Below are 26,731 nucleotides of genomic sequence, written 5' to 3' on the forward strand. Positions count from 1 at the left end.
TTTATCAAAACCTGTCTGGAGGAAAAGCTGCCCAGTTGCCCATAGCAACCAATAAGAATGCTTCTTTCATTTTGTAGAGGCCTTGTTAAAAATGAAAGAAGCGATCTGATTGGTTGCTATGGGCAACTGGGCAACTTTTCCTCTGGACAGGTTTTGATAAATCTTCCCCTATATGTTGATATTATTTACTAACTGTGAGCACTGTATGGTTGTATTATTTACTGACTGTGAGCACTGTATGGTAGTATTCATACACCCTATGTTAACTTTTGAAAGATTAAGGGTCACATGGTGCACATCTGCAGTGAATTTCACACTGCAGATGCGCCGACGGCAGTCACAATAGGGACTGCAGAGTGAGCTCCGGGCAGTGGACGGGTAGCTCTGTGTGTCCACTTGCAGTGGCGGTTTTTGCGTTGTTGAAATACCTGCTTTTCCCCCCAATTAATGCTATAACTTTCTATAGAGTCCGGAATTGCAGCTTATCGCTATCAAAGAGGTGAACATGGGGAACATACCATGCTGCATTATGTTTTCACAGCCTCAGATGGGGATTTTATTGACTTGGCTGATTGTCAAAAACATATTCTCTCCCCAAAGTACCAAAGCTGCCAACATCTTCTCCATGGAGACACAATGGTGCCGCTCTGTAAAGACATCGCACAAAATGAGACAAAGACTTGATAGAAATTGTTTGTGAGGTGGGGTGAGGCCTAATGGACTGTAATCTAAACAGCGGGTGACGGGCACTTTATGAGCTGGCGAGGGCCATAAACTCATCTACCTGGCACCACTATACCGGCCAAAGATAGGCATCTGCCATACATGATCTCCGTATGTAGGATCTTGTTAAATGTTATAATCCTCCCAGATCACTGCCTCCATCATGATAAACCACCCCCCTGCCTTTATTTTTATTATTTTTTAGTTTTCTACCTTGATATTGTTCTGTATTTTCTGCTCAGTCAGATTCACAGACTGGAAAGGGGCGTTCCCCAGCAGGCGTGACATCATCTGAAGCCATACAGGGGAGAACTTCCTCCCTCACTCTGCTACACACATCCCAGAGCAGTTCAGTGTGAGATGAGCTATGATTGGCTTAGGCTGCACACACACCCTTCAGCACTCCAGACTGCATTTCCTGATTTTGGACTTCTGCCAGGCCAGCAGGAGTCCAAAGTCTGTGCAAGAGATGGGAGGGGGGAAATGTGTTCTGGACAAGTAGGGGGGACACCTAGTGGCATCTTTTTTAAACACAAATAAAACATAGAAAACTTCATTTTTTTTTAAACAAAGTACATTAGAAATGTTGTTTATTTACAATAAGGAGTGCAATAGCACAAATTAGTTTTAATGAGAGTGCCCATTTAACCCCTTAACGACGCGGTACGTATATTTAAGTCCCGCACCTGCTCCCGGGATATAACGCGGGGTCAGGCGTTGACCCCGTGTCATATTGAGTCGGTCCCGGCGGCCATCAACGGCCGGGACCCGCAGCTAGTACCGGACATCACCGATCGCAGTGATGCCCGGTATTAACCCTTCAGACACGGCGATCAAAGTTGACCGCCGTGTCTGGAGCTAGACCGAAACCCTCCCGGCAGCTCTGTCGGGCTGTTCGGGACCGCCGCAGTGAAATCGCGGCGTTCCGAACAGCTTGCAGGACACGAGGAGGATCCCTACTTGCCTCCTACGTGTCCGATCACCGAATGACTGCTCCGTGCCTGAGATCCAGACAGGAGCAGTCGAGCGGCTAAAACACTGATCAGTGCCATGTTAATGCCTGGCAGTGATCAGTGTTGGAAATCAGTGTGTGCAATTGCAAAAAAAAAGATAGAAAATAAAGTGTTACTAAATGTGATTTAACCCCTTCATTAATAGAAGTCAGAATCACCCCCTTTTTCCTATTAAATAAAAAAAATATGTAAATGAAAATAAATATAAACATATGTGGTATCGCCACGTGCGTAAATGTCCGACCTATAAAAATATATTGTTAATTCAACTGCACGGTCAATGGCGTACACGTAAATAAAAAATTTCAAAGTCCAAAATAGTGTATTTTTGGTCACTTTTTGTACCATAACATTTTTTTTATAAAAAGCGATCAAAAATTCTGATCAAAACAACAATGGTATCGATAAAAATGTCAGATCACGACACAAAAAAATTAGCCCTCATACCGCCCCATATGCGGAAAAATAAAAAAGTTATAGGGGTCAGAAGATTACATTTTTAAACGCATACATTTTCCTGCATGAAGTTATGATTTTTTCCGGAAGTCCGACAATATCCAACCTATATAAGTAGGGGATCATTCTAACCGTATGGACCTACAGAATAAAGATAAGTTTCATTTTTACAAATAAATGTACTGCGTATAAACGGAAGCCCCCAAAAGTTACAAAATGGTGTTTTTTCTTCAATTTTGTCTCAGAATAATTTTTTTCCCCGTTTTGCCATGAATTTGGGTAAAATGACTGATGTCACTGCAAAATAGAATTGGTGGCGCAGAAAATAAGCCATAATATGGATTTTTAGGTGGTAAATTTGAAGGGTTATGATGTTTAAAAGGTAAGGAGGAAAAACGAAAATGCAAAAACTGAAAAACGCTTAAGGGGTTAATGGCACTTTTCCGTAGGGCTTAATGTGGCCCTGTTTTTGCAGAATTGTGACAAAAAAACGGACTGTCAGGAATCACTGGCCGGTAGAAATTCTGAGGGCGCTGGCATCGACTGAATCAGTCGGCTGAGGAATTTCAGTGGCAGAAGGCTCTGCCATTGAAATTCTGTAGTGTGCAATTTCTAGTGGAATCCCATTGACAGAAATGGGATTCTGCTGCACTGTAATTTCCAAGTGGAATTTCTATTCTTCTCAGAAATTCTGTAGTGTGAACTCAGACTAAGGGTTAATATTTTATTCTCTTTGCAGTCTATGGGAATACCCCTCCCTTTGAAGTCTAGTCTAGTGCGATGCCCCTATCGATGGTGGTAGGGTACAAATGGGAATTAAAGAGTACCTGTCATCAAACCATATTTCTAAACTAACTCAGATTACATTCCCTAAATCTTCCTAACACCCCTCCTGCCCTTAACCCCTTAACGTCGCAGGAGGTATATTTACGTCCTGCGTCGGCTCCCGCGACCCCGAATCACATCGCGTTGGTCCCGGCACTCATCAACGGCAGGGACCTGCAGCTAATACCACACATCACCGATCGCGGCAATGTGCGGTATTAACCCTTTAGAAGCGGCGGTCAAAGCTGACCGCCGCTTCTAAAGTGAAGGTGAAAGTATGCCGGCTAGTCGGTCGGGCTGTTCGGGACCGCTGCCGTGAAATTTCACCCCGGCGTCCCGAACAGCTTACAGGACACCGGGAGGGCCCTTACCTGCCTCCTCGCTGTCCGTTCGCCGAATGACTGCTCAGTGCCTGAGATCCAGGCAGGAGCAGTCAAGCGCCGATAACACTGATCACAGGAGTGTTAATACACGCCAGTGATCAGCATAGAAGATCAGTGTGTGCAGTGTTATAGGTCCCTATTTTATAACAATGATCAGTATGAGAGATCAGTGTGTGCAGTGTTATAGGTCCCTATGGGAGCTATAACACTGCAAAAAAAAAGTGTTAACCTCTTAAGGACGCAGGGCATATGGATACGCCCTGCATTCCGAGTCCTTAAGGACGCAGGGCGTATCCATACGCCTGTGGGAATTCCGGTCCCCACCGCTAGCCGGTTGGGGACCAGAGCCGGATGCCTGCTGAAATCATTCAGCAGGCATCCCGGCATATCACCCAGGGGGGTCATTATGCCCCCCCATGTCGGGGATGGACGCAGATCGCTGGACAATTCAGTCCAGCGATCTGCGGCGATTCCGGGTCAATCGGGTCTCCGGTGACCCGGTGACCCGTAATTACTGGCTGTTCGGGGCCGTCTCTGACGGCCCCGAACAGCCAGAGCCTGCAGGGGTGAGGTGGCACCTCACGATCGCCCTGATTAATCGGCCGGATTACGGAGCAGCAGCAGGAGGTGAGTTACAGCCTCCTGCTGTTGCTTAGCAACAGCTCCCAGCATGCAAAAAGGGCATGCTGGGAGCTGTAGTTATGCAACAGCAGGAGGCATACCACCACAACTTATGGTTTTGCAACAGCTGGAGGCACATTTTTTCTATGGAAAAGTGTACCTTCAGCTGTTGTATAACTACAACTCCCAGCTTGCACAAACAGCTAAAGTGCATGCTGGGAGTTGTAGTGGTGCATCTGCTGGTTGCATAACTACAACTTCCAGCATTCCCATTGGCTGTCGGTGACTGCTGAGAGTTGTAGTTTTGCAACGGCTGAAGGCACACTGGTTGTGAAACTCAGTTTTTTTTTTTACCTAACTCAGTGTTTCACGACTGGTGTGCCTCCAGCTGTTGCAAACTACAACTCCCAGCAGTCACCTTACACCATGCACCGTACATGCTGGGAGTTGTAGTTTTGCAACAGCTGGAGGCACACTGGTTTTGAAACACTGAGTAAGGTCACAAACTCAGTGATACATAACCAGTGTGCCTACAGCTGTTGCAAAACTAAAACTCTCAGCATGTACAGTCTGTCAGCGCATGCTGGGAGTTGTAGTTTTGCAACAGCTGGATGTCCCCGTCCCCCCCCCCCATGTGAATGTACAGGGTACACTTACATGGGTGGAGGTTTACAGTAAGTATCGGGCTGCAAGTTTGAGCTGCGGCAAATTTTCTGCAACAGATCAAACTGACAGCGAGAAACTACTGTGAACCCCCGCCCGTGCGACTGTACCCTAAAAACACTACACTACACTACCACAAAAAATAAAATAAAAAGTAAAAAACACTACATATACACATACCCCTACACAGCCCCCCTCCCCTCCCCAATGAAAATGAAAAACGTCTGGTACGCCATGGTTTCCAAAACGGAGCCTCCAGCTGTTGCAAAACAACTACTCCCAGTATTGCCAGATAGCCACTGAGTGTCCAGGCATGCTGGGAGTTTTACAACAGCTGGAGGCACCCTGTTTGGGAATCACTGGCGTAGAATACCCCTATGTCCACCCCTATGCAAGTCCTAATTTAGGCCTCAAATGCGCATGGCGCTCTCACTTTGGAGCCCTGTCGTATTTCAAGGCAACAGTTTAGGGCCACATATGGGGTATCGCCGTACTAGGGAGAAATTGTGTTACAAATTTTGGGGGGTATTTTCTGCTTTTACCCTTTTTAAAAATGTAACATTTTTGGGAAAAGAAGCATTTTAGGTAAAAAATATATATATATTTTTTAACATATGCAATAGTCGTGAAACACCTGTGGGGTATTAAGGTTCACTTAACCCCTTGTTACGTTCCCCGAGGGGTCTAGTTTCCAAAATGGTATGCCATGTGTTTTTTTTTTGCTGTCCTGGCACCATAGGGGCTTCCTAAATGCGGCATGCCCCCAGAGCAAAATTTGCTTTCAAAAAGCCAAATGTGACTCCTTCTCTTCTGAGACCTGTAGTGCGCCAGCAGAGCACTTTTCACCCCCATATGGGGTGTTTTCTGAATCGGGAGAAATTGGGCTTCAAATTTTGGGGGGTATTTTCTGCTAATACCCTTTTGAAAAATGTAAAACTTTTGGGAAACCAAGCATTTTAGGTAAAAATTATTATTATTTTTTTACATATGCAAAAGGCGTGAATCACCTGTGGGGTATTAAGGTTCACTTTACCCCTTGTTATGTTCCCCGAGGGGTCTAGTTTCCAAAATGGTATGCCATGTGTTTTTTTTTTGCTGTTCTGGCACCATAGGGGCTTCCTAAAGGTGACATGCCCCCCAAAAACCATTTGTCGCTCCTTCCCTTCTGAGCCATCTACTGCGCCCTCCGAACACTTTACATAGACATATGAGGTATGTGCTTACTTGAGAGAAATTGGGCTACAAATACAAGTAAAAATTTTCTTCTTTTTACCCCTTGCAAAAATGCAAAAATTGTGTCTACAAGAACATGCGAGTGTAAAAAATTAAGATTGTGAATTTTCTCCTTCACTTTGCTGCTATTCCTGTGAAACCTCTAAAGGGTTAAAACGCTTACTGAATGTCATTTTGAATACTTTGGGGGGTGCAGTTTTTATAATGGGGTAATTTATGGGGTATTTCTAATATGAAGACCCTTCAAATCCACTTCAAACCTGAACTGGTCCCTGAAAAAAAGCAAGTTTCAAAATTTTGTGAACAATTGGAAAATTGCTGCGGAACTTTGAAGCCCTCTGGTGTCTTCCAAAAGTAAAAACTCATCAATTTTATGATGTAAACATAAAGTAGACATATTGTATATGTGAATTAAAAAAAAATATATTTGGAATATCCATTTTCCTTACAAGCAGAGAGCTTCAAAGTTAGAAAAATGCAAAATTTTCAAATTTTTCATCAAATTTGGGGATTTTTCACCAAGAAAGGATGCAAGTTACCACAAAATGTTACCACTATGTTAAAGTAGAATATGTCACGAAAAAACAATCTCGGAATCAGAATGATAACTAAAAGCATTCCAGAGTTATTAATGTGACAGTGGTCAGATGTGCAAAAAACGCTCTGGTCCTTAAGGTGAAAAAGGGCTCAGTCCTTAAGGGGTTAATAAAGGTCATTTAACCCCTTCCCTAATAAAAGTTAGAATCACCCCCCTTTTCCCATAAAAAAAATAAAACAGTGTAAATAAAAAAAATAAATAAACATATGTGGTATCGCCGCGTGCATAAATGTCTGAACTATAAAAAATATATAGTTAATTAAACCACACGGTCAATGGCGTACGCGCAAAAAAATTGTCACTTTTTATACCATTAAAAAATGAATAAAAAGCGATCAAAAAGTCCGATCAAAACAAAATTCATACCGATAAAAACTTCAGATCACGGCGCAAAAAATGAGTCCTCATACCGCCCCATACACGGAAAAATAAAAAAGTTATAGGGGTCAGAAGATGACATTTTTAAACGTATAAATTTTCCTGCATGTAGTTATGATTTTTTCCAGAAGTGCGACAAAATCAAACCTATATAAGTAGGGGATCATTTTAACCGTATGGACCTACAGAATAAAGAGAAGATGTCATTTTTACCGAAATATGCACTGCGTAGAAACAGAAGCCCCCAAAATTTACAAAATGGCGTTTTTTTCTTCGATTTTGTCGCACAATGATTTTTTTTCCCGTTTCGCTGTGAATTTTTGGGTAAAATGACTGATGTCACTGCAAAGTAGAATTGGTGACACAAAAAATAAGCCATAATATGGATTTTTAGGTGGAAAATTGAAAGGGTTATGATTTTTAAAAGGTGAGGAGGAAAAAACGAAAGTGCAAAAACGGAAAAACCCTGAGTCCTTAAGGGGTTAAAGGGGTACTCCGGTGGAAAACTTTTTTTTTTTTTTTTTAATCAACAGGTGCCAGAAAGTTAAACAGATTTGTAAATTACTTCTATTAAAACATCTTAATCCTTCCTGTACTTATCAGCTGCTGTATGCTCCACAGGAAGTTCTTTTCTTTTTGAATTTCCTTGCTGTCTGACCACAGTGCTCTCTGCTGACACCTCTGTCTATTTTAGGAACTGTCCAGAGCAGGAGAGGTTTTTCGTGGGAAATTGCTCCTACAGAGGTGTCAGCAGAGAGCACTGTGGTCAGGCAGAAAGGAAATTCAAAAAGAAAAGAACTTCCTGTGGATCATACAACAGCTGTTTGCTATGGGGATTTTCTCCTACTCTGGACAGTTGTTAAAATGGACAGAGGTGTCAGCAGAGAGCACTGTGTTCCAAAAAGAAAAGAATTTCCTCTGTAGTATTCAGCAGATAATAAGTACTGAAAGGATTAAGATTTTTTTTTAATAGAAGTAATTTACAAATCTGTTTAACTTTCTGGCACCAGTTGATTGTAAAGAAAATGTTTTCCAGTGGAGTACCCCCTTAAAGGAGTATTCCAGCGCAGAATAACTTATCCCCTATCCAAAAGTTAGGGGATAAGTTATAGATGGCGCGGGGGGGGGGGGGGGGGGGGGGTTGTGCTCCGAGCGCTGGGGCCCCCCGGGATCCCCTGGACGGAGCCACGGCAGTCTGCATAAAGGGAAGTTTCGTCCCCAGCAGAAAGCAGCGGCAGACACGCCCCCTCCATGTATCTCTATGGGGTAGATCCTGGGGGAGGGGCCAGCACTCGAACCCCCCCCCCCCCCCCCCCCCCCCCACGCGATCTATAACTTAGGGGATAAGTTATAATGCAGTACTTGAGCCCTGACCAACACCCTGGTGATCACGTGTTCACCCTCAAGATGAATTGGATCAGTATAGGCAATGGCAGCGTATGACTTCTGTCTTCTCTCCCGGTTGCAGGGTAGACTCTGATACAGTGTTTGCCAACCAGAGCGCCTCCAGCTGTTGCAAAACTACAACTCCCAGCATGCCCGGACAGCCAAAGGCTGTCCGGGCATGCTGGGAGTTGTAGTTCGGCAACAGCTGGAGGCACCCTGGTTGGGAAACACTGCTCTGATAGCTGGGTACCGGATTTTCGTTACATGGTCACCTATACAGATCTGCAACCCCGGACTGCGGACTAAGAACCCCATTTATTTGAGAGTAATATTTCACCCATAATGCTGAAAGGTCACATGACACCATCTGGTCCTTTAGAATTAATAGTCATCGTCCAAACCTGTACATAGGTATCGATGCTTTCAAATGAAAAGTGAATAGCGGTAAAGCAATGCTCGGCTGCCCACCTGTGCCACCCTATCACCCACCAGTCCAGTGGGGACCTGGAAAGAAACCATGGGATGTCGGGGGCGGTAAGATGCTGACCGATCTGGGACTTTGTATGGATCATATGCAGAGTTTCTGGATGAGCCAGTGTCTGGGGCCTTGATGGCGTACAGTATGGTTCGCCTCCACATCCGGGACGAGACAATGATGGTGTAGAAAACACAGGGAGGATGAGCGATAGGGTATGTTCACACTACGGAATTCCGCGGTGTGAATTTAACATTAGTGTGAATGGGTCTTCCGCGAGAATTTCAGTCGCTGAAATTGTTCCGCGCGAAGAAAGAAGATGTTCATTCTTTGTGTGGAAGTCCGCGAGTACTGCGCAGCCGTCAAAAGTGACGGCGCAGTGCCCCTCGGTCCTACCGCCACCGTTGGCTGCCAGGCTGAATCTCCGCGCGCAGAATTCTGCGAGCGGAGATTCCATTCACACTCTTTAGTGTGAACGTACCCTCATGCTGTAGGCTAGCTAGGAGTAGTAGTCCTCTAACAGTTAAAGGGGTACTCCACTGGAAATTTTTTTTTTTTTTTAAATCAACTGGTGCCAGAAAGTTAAACAGATTTGTAAATTAGAAAAATGTGTGCAGCTCACAACCAGGTATTCGAGGTTATTGTGGTTAAAGGATTGATCCCCACCAATCCAAATGGGTAAAAACGAAAACACAAATTAACCACACCTCAAGAATACTACCCTTTGAAAAAAATGCTGATTTTATTAAAACAGTATTGTGTAAAAAACCTAAATGCTTAAAAATATCAGAGCAATGTCAGTGTTATCTAAAACTGTCATTGGGCCCTAATGACAGAATTAGAAAATGTAAATATAAATATAGCAACCACCTAATATAGAATATTCTATAGATGTTAAAAATAAATGCAATTTTTCAATGGCATATAATGATCCGGAGTTGACTACTGAGGAAGGGGTAGTTTTTAGCACCCTGAAACGCGTCTAGGCTGATACCTAATCTGAACAGAGCACAATTCGCACGCACCACCTAGACTGAAGCCGGACCAGAACTTTGTGCAACACTTGCTGCATTCACCAAACATCCTCTCCCACTGAGCGCATTACCAACCTGCTGCCTGCAATACCAGAACCCAGCCACGATCTCTCCAGCGAGGGTCCGATACACATCCAGGTATTTGCCGATACCACGGACCGCTCCAGAGAGAGTCTCCTGCCGGAGCCATTATCCATCTAGGCTCTCGCGCCGGGATTGCTGCAGCCAACACAAGAATTCCAACTATCGGCCCGTCGCAGTACGGGACCAGCAGCCAGGGTGAGGTTGAATTTTGCATTTGTTTAACCCCTTAAGGACACAGGACGTAAATGTACGTCCTGGTGCAGTGGTACTTAACGCACCAGGACGTACATTTACGTCCCGTGCATAACCGCGGGCATCGGAGCGATGCCCGTGTCATGTGCGGCTGATCCCGGCTGCTGATCGCAGCCAGGGACCCGCCGGCAATGGCCGACGCCCGCGATCTCACAGGCGTCCGCCATTAACCCCTCAGGTGCCAGGATCAATACAGATCCCGGCATCTGCGGCAGTGCGCGATTTAAATGAACGATCGGATAGCCCGCAGCGCTGCTGCAGGGATCCGATCATTCAGAACGCCGCACGGAGGTCCCCTCTCCTTCCTCCGTCCGGCTCCGGCAGACCAGAGCAGAAGATCGCCGATAACACTGATCTGTTCTATGTCCTATACATAGAACAGATCAGTATTAGCAATCATGGTATTGCTATGAATAGTCCCCTATGGGGACTATTCAAGTGTAAAAAAAAATGTAAAAAAATGTAAAAGTAAAAGTGAAAAATCCCCTCCCCCAATAAAAAAGTAAAACGTCAGTTTTTTCCTATTTTACCCCCAAAAAGCGTAAATAAATTTTATAGCCATATTTGGTATCGCCGCGTGCGTAAATTTCCGAACTATTAAAATAAAATGTTAATGATCCCTTACGGTGTGAACGTAAAAAAAAAAGTCCAAAATTGCTACTTTTTAAATACATTTTATTTAAAAAAAATTATAAAAAATGTATTAAAAGTTTTTTTATATGCAAATGTGGTATCAAAAAAAAGTACAGATCATGGCGCAAAAAATGAGCCCCCATACCGCCGCTTATACGGAAAAATAAAAAAGTTATAGGTCATCAAAATAAAGGGATTATAAACGTACTAATTTGGTTAAAAAGTTTGTGATTTTTTTTTAAGCGCAACAATAATATAAAAGTATATAATAATGGGTATCATTTTAATCGTATTGACCCTCAGAATAAAGAACACATGTAATTTTTACCGTAAATTGTAGGGCGTGAAAACGAAACCTTCCAAAATTAGCAAAATTGCGTTTTTCTTTTTAATTTCCCCACAAAAATAGTGTTTTTTGGTTGCGCCATACATTTTATCATATAATGAGTGATGTCATTACAAAGGACAACTGGTCGCGCAAAAAACAAGCCCTCATACTAGTCTGTGGATGAAAATATAAAAGAGTTATGATTTTTAGAAGGCGAGGAGGAAAAAATGAAAACGTAAAAATTAAATTGTCTGAGTCCTTAAGGCCAAAATGGGCTGAGTCCTTAAGGGGTTAACATCTGTGGGCAGCTTTTTATACACCTGTACATCAGTCCATCAAGTGACTTTGCCTTTTCCATTACAAGTGCCGGACTATCAGCCCTTTTTTATTCATCATAGGTGCCGGATTAATAGTCAACTCCGGATCATTATATGCCGCTGAAAAATTGCATTTATTTTTAACATCTATAGAATATTCTATATTAGGTGGTTGCTATATTTATATTTTCTAATTCTGTCATTAGGGCCCAATGACAGTTTAAGATAACACTGACATTGCTCTGATATTTTTAACCATTTAGATTTTTTACACAATACTGTTTTAATAAAATCTGCATTTTTTTCAAAACTTTATGTCTTTATTCACTGTGTACCCTAGGGTAGTATTCTTGAGGTGTGGTTAATTTTTGTTTTAGATTTGTAAATTACTTCTATTAAAAAATCTTAGTCCTTCCAGTACGTATCAGCTGCTGTATGATCCACAGGAAGTTCTTTTCTTTTTGAATTTCCTTTCTGTCTGACCACAGTGCTCTCTGCTGACACCTCTGTCCAATTTTTCGGAACTGTCCAGAACAGGAGAGGTTTGCTATGGGGATTTGTTCCTGCTCTGGACAGTTCCTAAAATGGACAGAGGTGTCAGCAGAGAGCACTGTGGTCAGACAGAAAGGAAATTCAAAAAGAAAAGAACTTCCTGTGGGTCATACAGCAGCTGATAATTACTGGAAGGATCAATATATATATATATATATATATATATATATATATATATATATTTTTTTTTTTTATAAAAGTAATTTACAAATCTGTTAAATTTTCTGACACCAGTTGATTCAATTTTTTTTCCCAGTGGAGTACCCCTTTAAGTCACATGGCCGGGTGGTGTAGTTAACCTGATGTTCCCTTGTGGATCCAGCTTTTTGTCAATTGAGATATTCCCGTAGGTCAGGACCAATGAGATCTCTGAACTCCTTGAAACAACTTTAATCAACTTCTCATGCGAGTTCTATGTAATACAGTTACTTTAGCACAGATTAGACTGTTAGATCTTTTGCAGCCAAACGAATGGTTATTTGGTCACTGTCCCTTTAACTGATACGTTTACATCAGATATATTTAGGATTCTATGAGGTGCTTTCTAGCATGTGAAATGACTCAGGCTGGGTTCACACTACGTTTTTGCCATACTGTTTTCAATCCGTTTTTCTAAAGAAAACCGTATGGCAAAAAAACGGATGGAACAGTATGGAAAAAAGTAAACCGTATGCGTTTTTAAACAGTATACTGTTTTTTAAAAGTGCATACAGTTCCGTCAGTTTTTACTTAAAAAAAACATACGTTTTTGAAAATTTTGTCCATTTTTAATGGGAGGGGTCTTGGGTGGGGACTTTAGGATTCAAATGCGCATGTGCAAAGTAAAAATGTATACGTTTTTCCCGTATGGAACCGTATACATGTGCGTTTCCCATTGACGTCCATGTTAAAAAAAACGTATGCGGTTGCAGTACGGTTTTTAAACCGGAGTCAAAACCGTGGTTGACCACGATTTTGTCTCCGGTTTAAAAACCGTACTGCAACCGCATACTTTTTTTTTTTAACATGGACATCAAAGGGAAACGCACATGTATACGGTTCCATATGGGAAAAACTTATACGTTTTTACTTTGCACATGCGCATTTGAATCCTAAAGTCCCCACCCAAGACCCCTCCCATTAAAAATGGACAAAATTTTCAAAAACGTATGTTTTTTTTTTTCTATAAAAACTGACGGAACTGTATGCACTTTTAAAAACAGTATACTGTTTAAAAACGCATACGGTTTATTTTTATCCATACTGTTCCATCCGTTTTTTTCCCCATACGGTTTTTGATAGAAAACGTATGCGGGAACCGTAGTTGAAAAACGTAGTGTGAACCCAGCCTAATGCAGATACGAATGTAGACAGATGTTAATGTTCCCAGTCCAATGTCACTGTGGTGCAATATGCAGACTTACTCGACCGGTGTGCGACACAATACCCGTAGGGACGTATGCAGGAAAACATTTGATGGTGTGACTGCCAGTAAGCTCTAACATCAACCGTAGGCCACTGAAGAGATTAGTGTATTGCAGAGAGACCTTTGTTTAGCCTTGTTATTCTTTCTGAAGGAACGAAGAACTTCTTCTTGGAGATGAAGCATTTAAATGGGCACTGTCAGAGACAAAAATGTTTTATATGTTGTACATCCTGGCAAAACAATAGTTTTTTTTAAATATACTTCTTTATAAAATGTTCACATTTTATGAAAGAAAACTGCCTTTGAAAATCCCACCACTAGGGGTACCAAACACGTGCCTCCAGCTGTTCCAAAACTACAACTTGTTACGCCTAGCGCTCCGGGTCCCCGCTCCTCCCCGGAGCGCTCACGGCGTCTCTCTCCCTGCAGCGCCCCGGTCAGTCCTGCTGACCGGGAGCGCTGCACTGTCATGGCCGTCGGGATGCGATTCGCACAGCGGGACGCGCCCGCTCGCGAGTCGCATCCCAGGTCTCTTACCCGTCCCGGTCCCCTGCTGTCATGTGCTGGCGCGCGCGGCTCCGCTCTCTAGGGCGCGCGCGCGCCAGCTCTCTGAGACTTAAAGGGCCAGTGCACCAATGATTGGTGCCTGGCCCAATTAGCTTAATTGGCTCCCACCTGCTCCCTGGCTATATCTGATCTCCTCCCTTGCACTCCCTTGCCGGATCTTGTTGCCTTGTGCCAGTGAAAGCGTTTAGTGTGTCCAAAGCCTGTGTACCTGAACTTCTGCTATCCATCCTGACTACGAACCTTGCCGCCTGCCCCCGACCTTCTGCTACGTCTGACCTTGCCTCTGCCTAGTCCTTCTGTCCCACGCCTTCTCAGCAGTCAGCGAGGTTGAGCCGTTGCTAGTGGATACGACCTGGTTGCTACTGCCGCAGCAAGACCATCCCGCTTTGCGGCGGGCTCTGGTGAAAACCAGTAGCCTCTTAGAACCGGTCCACTAGCACGGTCCACGCCAATCCCTCGCTGACACAGCGGATCCACAACCCGCAAGCCGAATCGTGACAGTAGATCCGGCCATGGATCCCGCTGAGGTTCCGCTTCCAAGTCTCGCTGACCTTACCACGGTGGTCGCTCAGCAATCGCAGCAAATTGCCCAACAAGGACAGCAGCTGTCGCAGTTGACCGCCACGTTACAGCAACTTCTGCCTCTGCTACAGCAGCAACCATCTCCTCCGCCTGCTCCTGCACCTCCTCCGCAGCGAGTGGCCGCTCCTAGCCTCCGCTTGTCCCTGCCGGACAAATTTGATGGGGACTCTAAACTCTGCCGTGGATTTTTGTCTCAGTGTTCCCTGCATATGGAGATGTTGTCGGACTTGTTTCCTACAGAACGGTCTAAGGTGGCGTTTGTAGTAAGCCTTCTTTCAGGAAAGGCCTTGTCTTGGGCCACACCGCTCTGGGACCGCAATGATCCTGCTACAGCCACAGTCCAGGCCTTCTTCGCTGAAGTCCGGAGTGTCTTCGAGGAGCCAGCCCGAGCTTCTTCTGCCGAGACTGCCCTGTTGAACCTGGTCCAGGGTAATTCTTCAGTGGGCGAGTACGCCATCCAATTTCGTACTCTTGCTTCCGAGTTATCATGGAATAACGAGGCTTTCTGCGCGACCTTTAAAAAAGGCCTATCCAGTCGCATCAAGGATGTGCTGGCCGCACGAGAGATTCCTGCCAACCTCCAAGAACTCATCCATTTGGCTACCCGCATTGACATGCGTTTTTCTGAGCGACACCAAGAGCTCCGCCAGGAAAAAGACTTAGATCTCTGGGCACCTCTCCCACAGCATCCTTTGCAGTCTACGCCTGGGCCTCCCGCCGAGGAGGCCATGCAAGTGGATCGGTCTCGCCTGACCCAGGAAGAGAGGAATCGCCGTAGGGAAGAAAATCTCTGTCTTTACTGTGCCAGTACCGAGCATTTCTTGGTGGATTGCCCTATCCGTCCTCCACGTCTGGGAAACGCACGCACGCACCCAGCTCACGTGGGTGTGGCGTCTCTTGGTTCCAAGTCTGCTTCTCCACGTCTCACGGTGCCCGTGCGGATTTCTCCTTCAGCCAACTCCTCCCTCTCAGCCGTGGCCTGCTTGGACTCTGGTGCCTCTGGAAATTTTATTTTGGAGTCGTTTGTTAATAAATTCCGCATCCCGGTGACCCGTCTCGTCAAGCCGCTCTACATTTCCGCGGTCAATGGAGTCAGACTGGATTGTACCGTGCGTTACCGCACAGAACCCCTCCTGATGTGTATTGGACCCCACCACGAAAGGATTGAGCTCTTCGTTCTCCCCAACTGTACCTCTGAGGTCCTCCTCGGTCTGCCGTGGCTCCGGCTTCATTCCCCCACCCTTGATTGGACCACCGGGGAGATCAAGAACTGGGACTCTGCCTGCCTTAGGAAGTGCCTCTCCCCCCCTCCCAGTCCCGTCAGGCTAGCCTCTGTGCCTCCTCATGGCTCCCGTCCTTGTGTCACCCTGCCCCGTGCCTATCGTCACCCTCTGCCCTCCCTCCCCATCCCAACTCCTGCTGTACTGCCTGCCGTTGAGGAAACCCTTCATTCTTTCCCGGTGTCCTCATCCCAGGGGAGGCAGTTTCCGGACAAAAAAAAGGGGAGACCTAAGGGGGGGGGTACTGTTACGCCTAGCGCTCCGGGTCCCCGCTCCTCCCCGGAGCGCTCACGGCGTCTCTCTCCCTGCAGCGCCCCGGTCAGTCCTGCTGACCGGGAGCGCTGCACTGTCATGGCCGTCGGGATGCGATTCGCACAGCGGGACGCGCCCGCTCGCGAGTCGCATCCCAGGTCTCTTACCCGTCCCGGTCCCCTGCTGTCATGTGCTGGCGCGCGCGGCTCCGCTCTCTAGGGCGCGCGCGCGCCAGCTCTCTGAGACTTAAAGGGCCAGTGCACCAATGATTGGTGCCTGGCCCAATTAGCTTAATTGGCTCCCACCTGCTCCCTGGCTATATCTGATCTCCTCCCTTGCACTCCCTTGCCGGATCTTGTTGCCTTGTGCCAGTGAAAGCGTTTAGTGTGTCCAAAGCCTGTGTACCTGAACTTCTGCTATCCATCCTGACTACGAACCTTGCCGCCTGCCCCCGACCTTCTGCTACGTCTGACCTTGCCTCTGCCTAGTCCTTCTGTCCCACGCCTTCTCAGCAGTCAGCGAGGTTGAGCCGTTGCTAGTGGATACGACCTGGTTGCTACTGCCGCAGCAAGACCATCCCGCTTTGCGGCGGGCTCTGGTGAAAACCAGTAGCCTCTTAGAACCGGTCCACTAGCACGGTCCACGCCAATCCCTCGCTGACACAGCGGATCCACAACCCGCAAGCCGAATCGTGACACAACTCCAAGCATTCCTGGACAGTCAGAGGATGTTTGGAGGATGCTGGGAGTTATAGCTAAGCACACAGCTGTCACGATGCCGGCTGGCAGGAGGTGGATCCTCTGTGCCAGAGAGGGATTGGCGTGGACCGTGCTAGTGGACCGGTTCTAAGTCACTACTGGTATTCACCAGAGCCCGCCGCAAAGCGGGATGGTCTTGCAGCGGCGGTAGTGACCAGGTCGTATCCACCAGCAACGGCTCAACCTCTCTGACTGCTGAAGATAGGCGCGGTACAAGGGAGTAGACAGAAGCAAGGTCGGACGTAGCAGAAGGTCGGGGCAGGCAGCAAGGATCGTAGTCAATAAGGTAATAGCAGGAGGTCAAGTACACAGTATGGACAAACACAGTAACGCTTTCACTAGGCTCCAAGGCAACAAGATCCGGCAGGGGAGTGCAGGGGCAGAGATCAGATATAGTCTGGGAGCAGGTGGAAGCCAATTAAGCTAATTGGGCCAGGCACCAATCATTGGTGCACTGGCCCTTTAAGTCTCAGGGAGCTGGCGCGCGCGCGCCCTAGAGAGCGGAGCCGCGCGCGCCAGCACATGACAGCAGGGGATGGGAACGGGTAAGTGACCTGGGATGCGATTCGCGAGCGGGCGCGTCCCGCTGTGCGAATCGCATCCCCGACGGCCATGACAGTGCAGCGCTCCCGGTCAGCGGGACCGTCCGGGGCGCTGCGGAGAGAGAGACGCCGTAAGCGCTCCGGGGAGGAGCGGGGACCCGGAGCGCTAGGCGTAACAGTACCCCCCCCCTTAGGTCTCCCCTTCTCTTTGTCCGGTAACTGCCTCCCCTGGGATGAGGACACCGGGAAAGAATGGAGGGATTCCTCAACGGCAGGCAGTACAGCAGGAGTGGGAATGGGGAGGGAGGGCAGAGGGCGAGGCCTGGCACGGGGCAGTGTGACACCAGGACGGGGGCCATGAGGAGGCACCGAGGCTTGCCTGACTGGACTGGGAGGGGGGGAGAGGCACTTCTTATGGCAGGCAGAGTCCATAAAGACTTTAGGGAGACCGGATACAGGGGAACACACAGGGTCACGGCAGGGAGTACTGGGAACCGGTTTAAGGCAGTCCTTGAAACAAGAGGAACCCCAGCTCTTGATCTCCCCTGTGGACCAATCCAGGGTTGGGGAATGGTGTTGAAGCCAGGGTAGTCCAAGGAGAATTTCGGAAGTGCAATTGGAGAGGACCAAAAACTCAATTTTTTCGTGATGAGGTCCGATGCACATTAGGAGGGGCTCCGTGCGGTAACGCACGGTGCAATCCAACCTGACTCCGTTGACCGCGGAAATGTAGAGTGGCTTGACGAGACGGGTCACCGGGATGCGGAATTTATTCACCAAGGACTCCCGAATAAAATTCCCAGAGGCACCAGAGTCCAGGCAGGCCACGGCTGAGAGGGAAGAGTTGGCTGAAGGAGAAATCCGTACAGGCACCGTGAGACGTGGAGAAGCCGACTTAGCATCAAGAGACGCCACACCCACGAGAGCTGGGTGCGAGCGTGCGTTTCCCAGACGTGGAGGACGGATAGGGCAATCCACCAAAAAATGTTCGGTACTGGCACAGTACAGACAAAGATTCTCTTCCCTACGGCGATTCCTCTCTTCCTGAGTCAGGCGAGACCGATCCACTTGCATGGCCTCCTCGGCGGGAGGCCTAGGCGCAGATTGCAATGGAGACTGTGGGAGAGGTGTCCAGAGATCTAAGTCTTTTTCCTGGCGAAGCTCTTGATGCCTCTCAGAAAAACGCATGTCAATGCGAGTGGCTAGATGAATGAGTTCATGCAGGTTAGCAGGAGTTTCTCGTGCGGCCAGAACATCTTTAATGTTGCTGGATAGGCCTTTTTTAAAGGTCGCGCAGAGGGCCTCATTATTCCAGGATAGTTCAGAAGCAAGAGTACGGAATTGTATGGCGTACTCGCCAACGGAAGAATTACCCTGGACCAGGTTCAGCAGGGCAGTCTCAGCAGAAGAGGCTCGGGCAGGTTCCTCAAAGACACTTCGAATTTCCGAGAAGAAGGAGTGTACAGAGGCAGTGACGGGGTCATTGCGGTCCCAGAGTGGTGTGGCCCATGACAGAGCTTTTCCAGACAGAAGGCTGACTACGAAAGCCACCTTAGACCTTTCAGTAGGAAACTGGTCCGACATCATCTCCAAGTGCAGGGAACATTGCGAAAGAAAGCCACGGCAAAACTTAGAGTCCCCATCAAATTTGTCCGGCAAGGACAAGCGGAGGCTAGGAGTGGCCACTCGCTGCGGAAGGGGTGCAGGAGCTGGCGGAGGAGATGGTTGCTGCTGTAGCAGAGGCAGAAGTTGCGACTGAAGTTGCTGCACCATGGTGGACACTTCCGACAGCTGGTGGGTTAGATGGGCGATCTGTCGGGATTGCTGGGCGACCACCGTGGTGAGATCAGAGATATAAGGCAGGGGAACCTCAGCGGGATCCATGGCCGGATCTACTGTCACGATGCCGGCTGGCAGGAGGTGGATCCTCTGTGCCAGAGAGGGATTGGCGTGGACCGTGCTAGTGGACCGGTTCTAAGTCACTACTGGTATTCACCAGAGCCCGCCGCAAAGCGGGATGGTCTTGCAGCGGCGGTAGTGACCAGGTCGTATCCACTAGCAACGGCTCAACCTCTCTGACTGCTGAAGATAGGCACGGTACAAGGGAGTAGACAGAAGCAAGGTCGGACGTAGCAGAAGGTCGGGGCAGGCAGCAAGGATCGTAGTCAATAAGGTAATAGCAGGAGGTCAAGTACACAGTATGGACAAACACAGTAACGCTTTCACTAGGCTCTAAGGCAACAAGATCCGGCAGGGGAGTGCAGGGGCAGAGATCAGATATAGTCTGGGAGCAGGTGGAAGCCAATTAAGCTAATTGGGCCAGGCACCAATCATTGGTGCACTGGCCCTTTAAGTCTCAGGGAGCTGGCGCGCGCGCGCCCTAGAGAGCGGAGCCGCGCGCGCCAGCACATGACAGCAGGGGATGGGAACGGGTAAGTGACCTGGGATGCGATTCGCGAGCGGGCGCGTCCCGCTGTGCGAATCGCATCCCCGACGGCCATAACAGTGCAGCGCTCCCGGTCAGCGGGACCGTCCGGGGCGCTGCGGAGAGAGAGACGCCGTAAGCGCTCCGGGGAGGAGCGGGGACCCGGAGCGCTAGGCGTAACAACAGCTGAAGACAACACTGCTGCACAAAAAAGTTATCTAAACACTGTACCTCCAAAACTACAAGTCCCAGCATTACAGGACAGGCAAAGGATAATACACATGAATGATAAAGGAAGATGTAAGTTATACACTCACCATATTGTCTTTGGTGGTAGAGTACAGACAATCTCCAATAATCATTGTGTGTGTGTATATGTGTGTGTGCGTGTGTGTGTGTGTACAGCATAAATCCAGAAAGGAAAGGGTTACAGAGCAGGGCTGCCAGGCTACTCCAAGAGCAGTGAGTCAGCAGAGTGAGGGAGGGGGAGGAGTCATCACAGTGCAGGCAAGAGAAGGACAAACCACTCCCTTTGACAAAATGGAAAAGACATTGAGCAGGTGTAATATGCTAATTTATAGTGCAATATGGGTGATATTTACATAAAAATTACATGTACATGATCAGGATGAGGTACTAAGTAACATATAACAGTTTTTTGGGGGATCTGACAGGTACGCTTTCACCACTTAAGGACGCAGGGTGTACCTGTACGTCCTGAGTCCCGCTAACGGGGTTTAAACCGTTCTCACGAGCGGAGAGCGGGTTAAACCCCGTGGGTCCCGGTTGCTACGGGCAGCCAGGACCCATGGCTAATGCTGGGCACCGCCGATCGGGCCGATGCCCGGCATTAACCCTTTAGACGCTGCGATCAAAGTTGATTGCGGCGTCTAAACTGAAAGTAAAACTATCCCGGCAGCACAGCGGAGCTGTTCGGGACTATTGTGACAGAATCGCGACGTCCCAATCAGCTTACTGGACGACGAGAGGGTCCTCACCTGCCTCCTCGTCTTCCATTCGGCGATCTACTGCTCCATGCCATGCCTAGAGCAGCAGGGCGCCGGTAACACTGATCAATGCTATGCTATGGCTTAGCATTGATCAGTGTATGCAATCAAAAGATTGCATGGTATAGGTAAAAATTGTGGGGGGGGGGGGAAATAGGAGAATAAATGTGAATAAGCCCCCCCCCCCCCCCAATAAAAGTTTGAATCACACCCCTTTTCCTATTTTTTTTAAATAAAATAATGTAATTAAAAAAAAAAATCATATGTGGTACTGCCGTGTGTTTAAATGTCCCAACTATTAAAATATAAGGGTAGCTAAACCACACGGTCGATGGCGTACACGTAAAAAAAAATTGTGAATTTTTGGTCACTTCATATACCATAAAAATATTAATAAAAAGCTATCAAAAAGTCCCATCAAAACCAAAATGTTACCGATAAAAACTACAGACCACGGCGCAAAAAATGAGCCCTCATATAGCCCTGTACATGGAAAAATTAAAAAGTCATAGGGGTCAGAAGATGACAATTTTAAACATATTAATTTTGGTGCATGTAGTTATAATTTTTTAAAGTAGTAAAATAAATAAAACCTATATAAATTGGGTATCCCTGCAACTGTATGGACCTACAGAATAACGATAAGGTGTCATTTTTACCAAAAAGTGCACTGCGTAGAAATGGAAGCCCTATAAATTAGCAAAATTGCGTTTTTTTTTTCATTTCACCCCACAAATCATTTTTTTTTGTTTTGCCGCAGATTATGTTATAAAATGAATGATGTCATTACAAAGTACAATTGGTGATGCAAAAAACAAGCCCTGATATGGCTCTGTAGGTGCAAAATTTAACACGTTATGATTTTTAGAAGATGAGGAAAAAACTAAAGTGCAAAAATGAAGATTGTTTTGAGTCCTTAAAAGCTGGAAAACATTTTTTTTTATAAATGAACTCTGTGCTCTCTGCTGACACCTCTGTCCATTTTAGGAACTGTCCAGAGTAGGAGCAAATACCCATAGCAAACCTATCCTGCTCTGAGCAGTTCCTGATAGGGACAGAGGTGTCAGCAGAGAGCACTGTGGTCAGATAGAAAAGAAATTCAAAAAGTAATGAACTTCCTGTGGAACATACAGCAGCTCAGAAGTACTAGAAGGATTAAGATTTTTTAATAGAAGTCATTTACAAATCTTTTTAACTTTCTGTCCTCAGTTGATTTAAAAAAAAATGTTTTGCAGTGGAGTACCCCTTTAAGGTGAAAAAGGGCTGAGTCCTTAAGGGGTTAAACACTTTATCCTCACAGTGCGAACAGGAACAGTAACTTAATTGTAGACAGGAATTTGCCTAGGGAAGCCACATGTGGCCTAGGTGTACATACAGTCATGGCCGTAAATGTTGACACCCCTAAAATATTTCTAGAAAATGAAGTATTTCTCACAGGAAAGGATTGCAGTAACACATGTTTTGCTATACACATGTTTATTCCCTTTGTGTGTATTGGAACTAAACCAAAAAAAGAGGAAAAAAAGCAAATTGGACATGATGTCACCAAACTCCAAAAATGGGCTGGACAAAATTATTGGCACCCTTTCACAATTGTACATAAATAGGATTGTTTCAAGCATGTGAGTCTCCTTTAAACTCACCTGGGGCAAATAAAAATCATACCTGAAAGCAGATAAAAAGGAGAGAAGTTCACTTAGTCTTTGCATTGTGTGTCTGTGTGTGCCACACTAAGCATGGACAACAGAAAGAGGAGAAGAGAACTGTCTGAGGACTTGAGAACAAAAATTGTGGAAAAATATCAACAATCTCAAGGTTACAAGTCCATCTCCAGAGATGTAGATTTGCCTTTGTCCACAGTGCGCAACATTATCAAGAAGTTTGCAACCCATGGCACTGTAGCTAATCTCCCTGGGTGTGGACGGAAGAGAAAAATGTATGAAAGGTGCCAACGCAGGATAGTCCAGATGGTGGATAAGCAGCCCCAAACAAGTTCCAAAGATATACAAGCTGTCCTGCAGGCTCAGGGAGCATCAGTGTCAGCGTGAACTATCCATCAACACTTAAAGGGTACCCCTCATCAAATAAACTTTTGATATATTTTAGATTAATGAATGTTGAATAACTTTCCAATAGCATGTTAATGAAAAATATGCTTCTTTCTATTGTATTTTTCCCGATCAGTCCTGTCAGCAAGCATTTCTGACTCATGCTGGAGTCCTAAACACTCAGAGCTGCCAGCCTGCTTTGTTCACAGCCAAACAGGCTGTGAACAAAGCAGGCTGGCAGCTCTGAGTGTTCTCCTTTGTGAACAAAGCAGACTGGCAGCTCGTAGTGTTTAGGACTCCAGCATGAGTCTGAAATGCTTGCTGCCAGGACTGGTAGGGAGACCCCTAGTGGTCATTTCTTCAAAGTGGAAAATTAAATAGAAAGAAGCATATTTTTTTTAATAACATGCAATTGTAAAGTTATTCTGCATACATTAATCTATAATATATAAAAAGTTTTTTTGATGAGAGGTACCCTTTAAATGAAATGAAACGCTTCGGAGGAGACCCAGGAGGACCCCACTGCTGACACAGAGACATAAAAAGCAAGTCTACATTTTGCCAAAATTAACTTGAGTAAGCCAAAATCCTTCTGGGAAAACGTCTTGTGGACAGATGAGACCAAGATAGAGCTTTTTGGTAAAGCAAATCATTCTACTGTTTACCAAAAATGGAATGAGGCCTACAAAGAAAAGAGCACAGTACCTACAGTGATATATGGTGGAGGTCAATGATGTTTTGGGTTGTTTTGCTGCCTCTGGCACTGGGGGCCTTGAATGTGTACAAGATATCATGAAATCTGAGGATTACCAATGGATTTTGGGTCGCACTGTACAGCCCAGTGTCAGAAAGCTGGGTTTGCATCTGAGATCTTAGGTCTTCCAGCAGGACAATGACCCCAAACATACATCAAAAAGCCCCTAGAAATGGATGACAACAAAGCGCTGGAGAGTTCTGAAGTGGCAGCAATGAGTCCAGATCTAAATCCCATTGAACATCTGTGGAGAGATCTTACAATTGCTGTTGGGAAAAGGCGCCGTCCAATAAGAGACCTGGAGCAGTTTATAAAGGAAGAGTGGTCCAACATTCCGGCTGAGAGGTGTAAGAAGCTTATTGATGGTTATAGGAAGCGACTGATTTCAGTTATTTTTCCAATATTGTGCAATCAAATATTAAGATAAGGGTGCCAATAATTTTGTCCAGACCATTTTTGGAGTTTGGGGACATTATGTCCAATTAGATTTTTTTCCTCCTTTTTTGGTTTAGTTCCAATACACACAAAGGGAATAAACATGTGTATAGCGAAACATGTGTTACTGCAATCCTTTCCTGTGAGAAATACTTAATTTTCTAGAAAAATGTCAGGGGTGCCAACATTTACGGCCATGACTGTATTTCTAGAACGGGTATATGTATGTCTAGAAACTACTTGGTTTTGAGTCGACCCCTTCTTCTGGGAGAGAAAGGCTGGACTAGGGACTTCTCTTACAATCATAGGCTTGGAGGATCACATGACAGAGGCATTATACGTCTGTTACAGTAATACACAAATGTAAACCTTACACTTCTATGTCAAGTCTAATACCTTATTCTGTATACGACATTATCTCAAATTTGCCTGTGCAGGTTGCAGTTGTATCTTCACCGATCAGTTACTTTTTGCCTATCCTCGGAATAGGTGCTGTAATAATCTGGGGATAACCCTGACATTTGTGAGACTGGACTTAAAGGGGTACTCCGCTGTTCCAAACGCTGGAGCTGGCGCCGCCCCCTTGTGATGTCATAGCCCCACCCCCTCTTGACGTCCCACCCCCTCAATGCAAGTCTATGGGACGGGGCGTGACGGCTGCCACGCCCCCTCCCTTAGACTTGCATTGAGGGGGCGGGGCTATAGCATCACAAGCTCCCGGTGCCGCCTTTTGCGTTCGTAACAGTTTGTTCCAAATGTTGAGCAGCGGAGTACCCCTTTAACTTTGTTTCTGTATCCTATAATTTTATCAATTATTCTTTATTTTTCCCCCCAAGTGTCAGATCCTTGTCTATCTATCATGGGAATAGACCAACAGATTTTTATTTATTTATTTATTTAAAATATCCAGAATACCCATTATATCACAAATAAACAACACACTAAATAATAAGCAATTTTATATCCAACCATCCCTACCGCATAGTGATGGACAGAGAATTTGAATAAAATAAAAGGTTAGGATTATCTACTTTTTTCTTTCCTCTTTTACTCGTAATAACCATTTATCCTATAACTTACATAGTTAGTAGGTTAAATAAAGAAATCCAACCATCAAGTTCAACTTCTGAAACTTAGATAATGTCTTTTTCTTCCAATTTGCCAATTCAAATTATTAATTCTTTGCTACATTTATCAGATCCAACCCTTCTCAAATTGATGAACTTTGTATATCATACCACTTTATCAATTATTCTTATTAAAGGGGTACTCCGGTGAATTTTTATTTTATTTTAAATGAACTGGTGCCAGAAAGTTAAACAGATTTGTAAATTGCTTCTATTTCAAAATCTTAATCCTTTCAGTACTTATTAGCTGTTGTATAATACAGAGGAAATTCTTTTCTTTTTGAATTTCTTTTTTGTCTTGTCCGCACTGCTCTCTGCTGACACCTCTGTCCGTGTCAGGAACTGTCCAGAGCTGCATAGGTTAGCTATGAGGATTTTTTCCTGCTCTGGAAAGTTCCTGATACAGGCATCAGGTGTCAGTAGAGAGCACTGCGGACAAGACAAAAAAAGAAATTCAAAAAGAACAAAATTTCCTCTGTGGCATACAGCTGCTAATAAGTACTGGAAGGGTAAAGATTTTTTAATAGAAGTTATTTACAAATCTGTTTAAAGGGGTACTCCGGTGGAAAACTTTTTTTTAAATCAACTGGTGCCAAAAAGTTAAACTGATTTGTAAATGACTTCTATTAAAAAAATCTTAATCCTTCCAATACTTATTAGCTGCTGAATACTACAGAGAAAATTATTTTCTTTTTTGCTCTCTGCTGACATCATGAGCCCAGTGTTCTCTGCTTACATCATGACCACAGTGCTCTCTGCTGACATCTCTGTCCATTTTAAGAACTGTCCAGAGTAGGAGAAAATCCCCATAGCAAACATGTGCTGCTCTGGACAGTTCCTAAAATGGACAGAGATGTCAGCAGAGAGCACTGTGGTCATGATGTCAGCAGAGAGCTCTGTGTTCCAAAAAGAAAATAATTTCCTCTGTAGTATTTAGCAGCTAATAAGTACTGGAAGGATTAAGATTTTTTAATAGAAGTAATTTACAAATCTGTTTAACTTTCTGGCATTAGTTGATTTAAAAAGAAAAAGTTTTCCACCGGAGTACCCCTTTAAATACAATGGATAACTATTGCGCACTGTAACATACCTTACACTTGTCCTTCATTTCTTTCCCTTTAGGTCACATGATTTCTCCTTGGAGTTACCATGTCTGTAACCACACGGTCATACTGAACGTCTCCAAAGTGGTGGCATATCAACAGCCCAGAGAAGAGCAGACGTGGTGCTTGTCCTGGATCCCATGGAAGTTGTGCCGTAAGACCTCTTACCATACCCAATATCGGACGGTGCATGTGCCGGAGACCTCTGTGGTGGTCGGCTGCTGCGAGGGGTACGAGCCTGTGGGACATTACTGCGCATTGTGTAAGTAATATGTTTTGTTTTACCCATCTGGGCACCTGAATACAATCCTGAGGTCAGCGCCATTTCAGCTCTGGGAAGACGCTGGTTGTTCTGTTTTTCAATGGAATGACTGAGCAGAAGTACAGTGACCCCCCTGACCTACGATGGCCCCGACATACGATCATTTCAACATACGATGGTCTCTCATGTTGAAGGCAGCATCAACATATGATGCTGTTGTATGTCGGACC

At 45.6% G+C, this 26,731-nt stretch overlaps 1 protein-coding gene across 1 annotated transcript in view; it reads left to right on the plus strand.

Moving 5' to 3' along the window:
• The window catches only part of UMODL1 (uromodulin like 1), a 91,608-nt gene that overhangs the window by 2,172 nt on the left and 62,705 nt on the right, over positions 1-26,731 (plus strand). Inside the window, exon 2 of the mRNA XM_056559729.1 lies at positions 26,259-26,501. Coding sequence (XP_056415704.1) covers positions 26,259-26,501 — 243 coding nt within the window. The remainder of the gene's footprint in view (positions 1-26,258; positions 26,502-26,731) is intronic.

This window comes from Hyla sarda, chromosome 2 (genome assembly GCF_029499605.1).
Source record: "Hyla sarda isolate aHylSar1 chromosome 2, aHylSar1.hap1, whole genome shotgun sequence".
NCBI classification, from domain to species: domain Eukaryota; kingdom Metazoa; phylum Chordata; class Amphibia; order Anura; family Hylidae; genus Hyla; species Hyla sarda.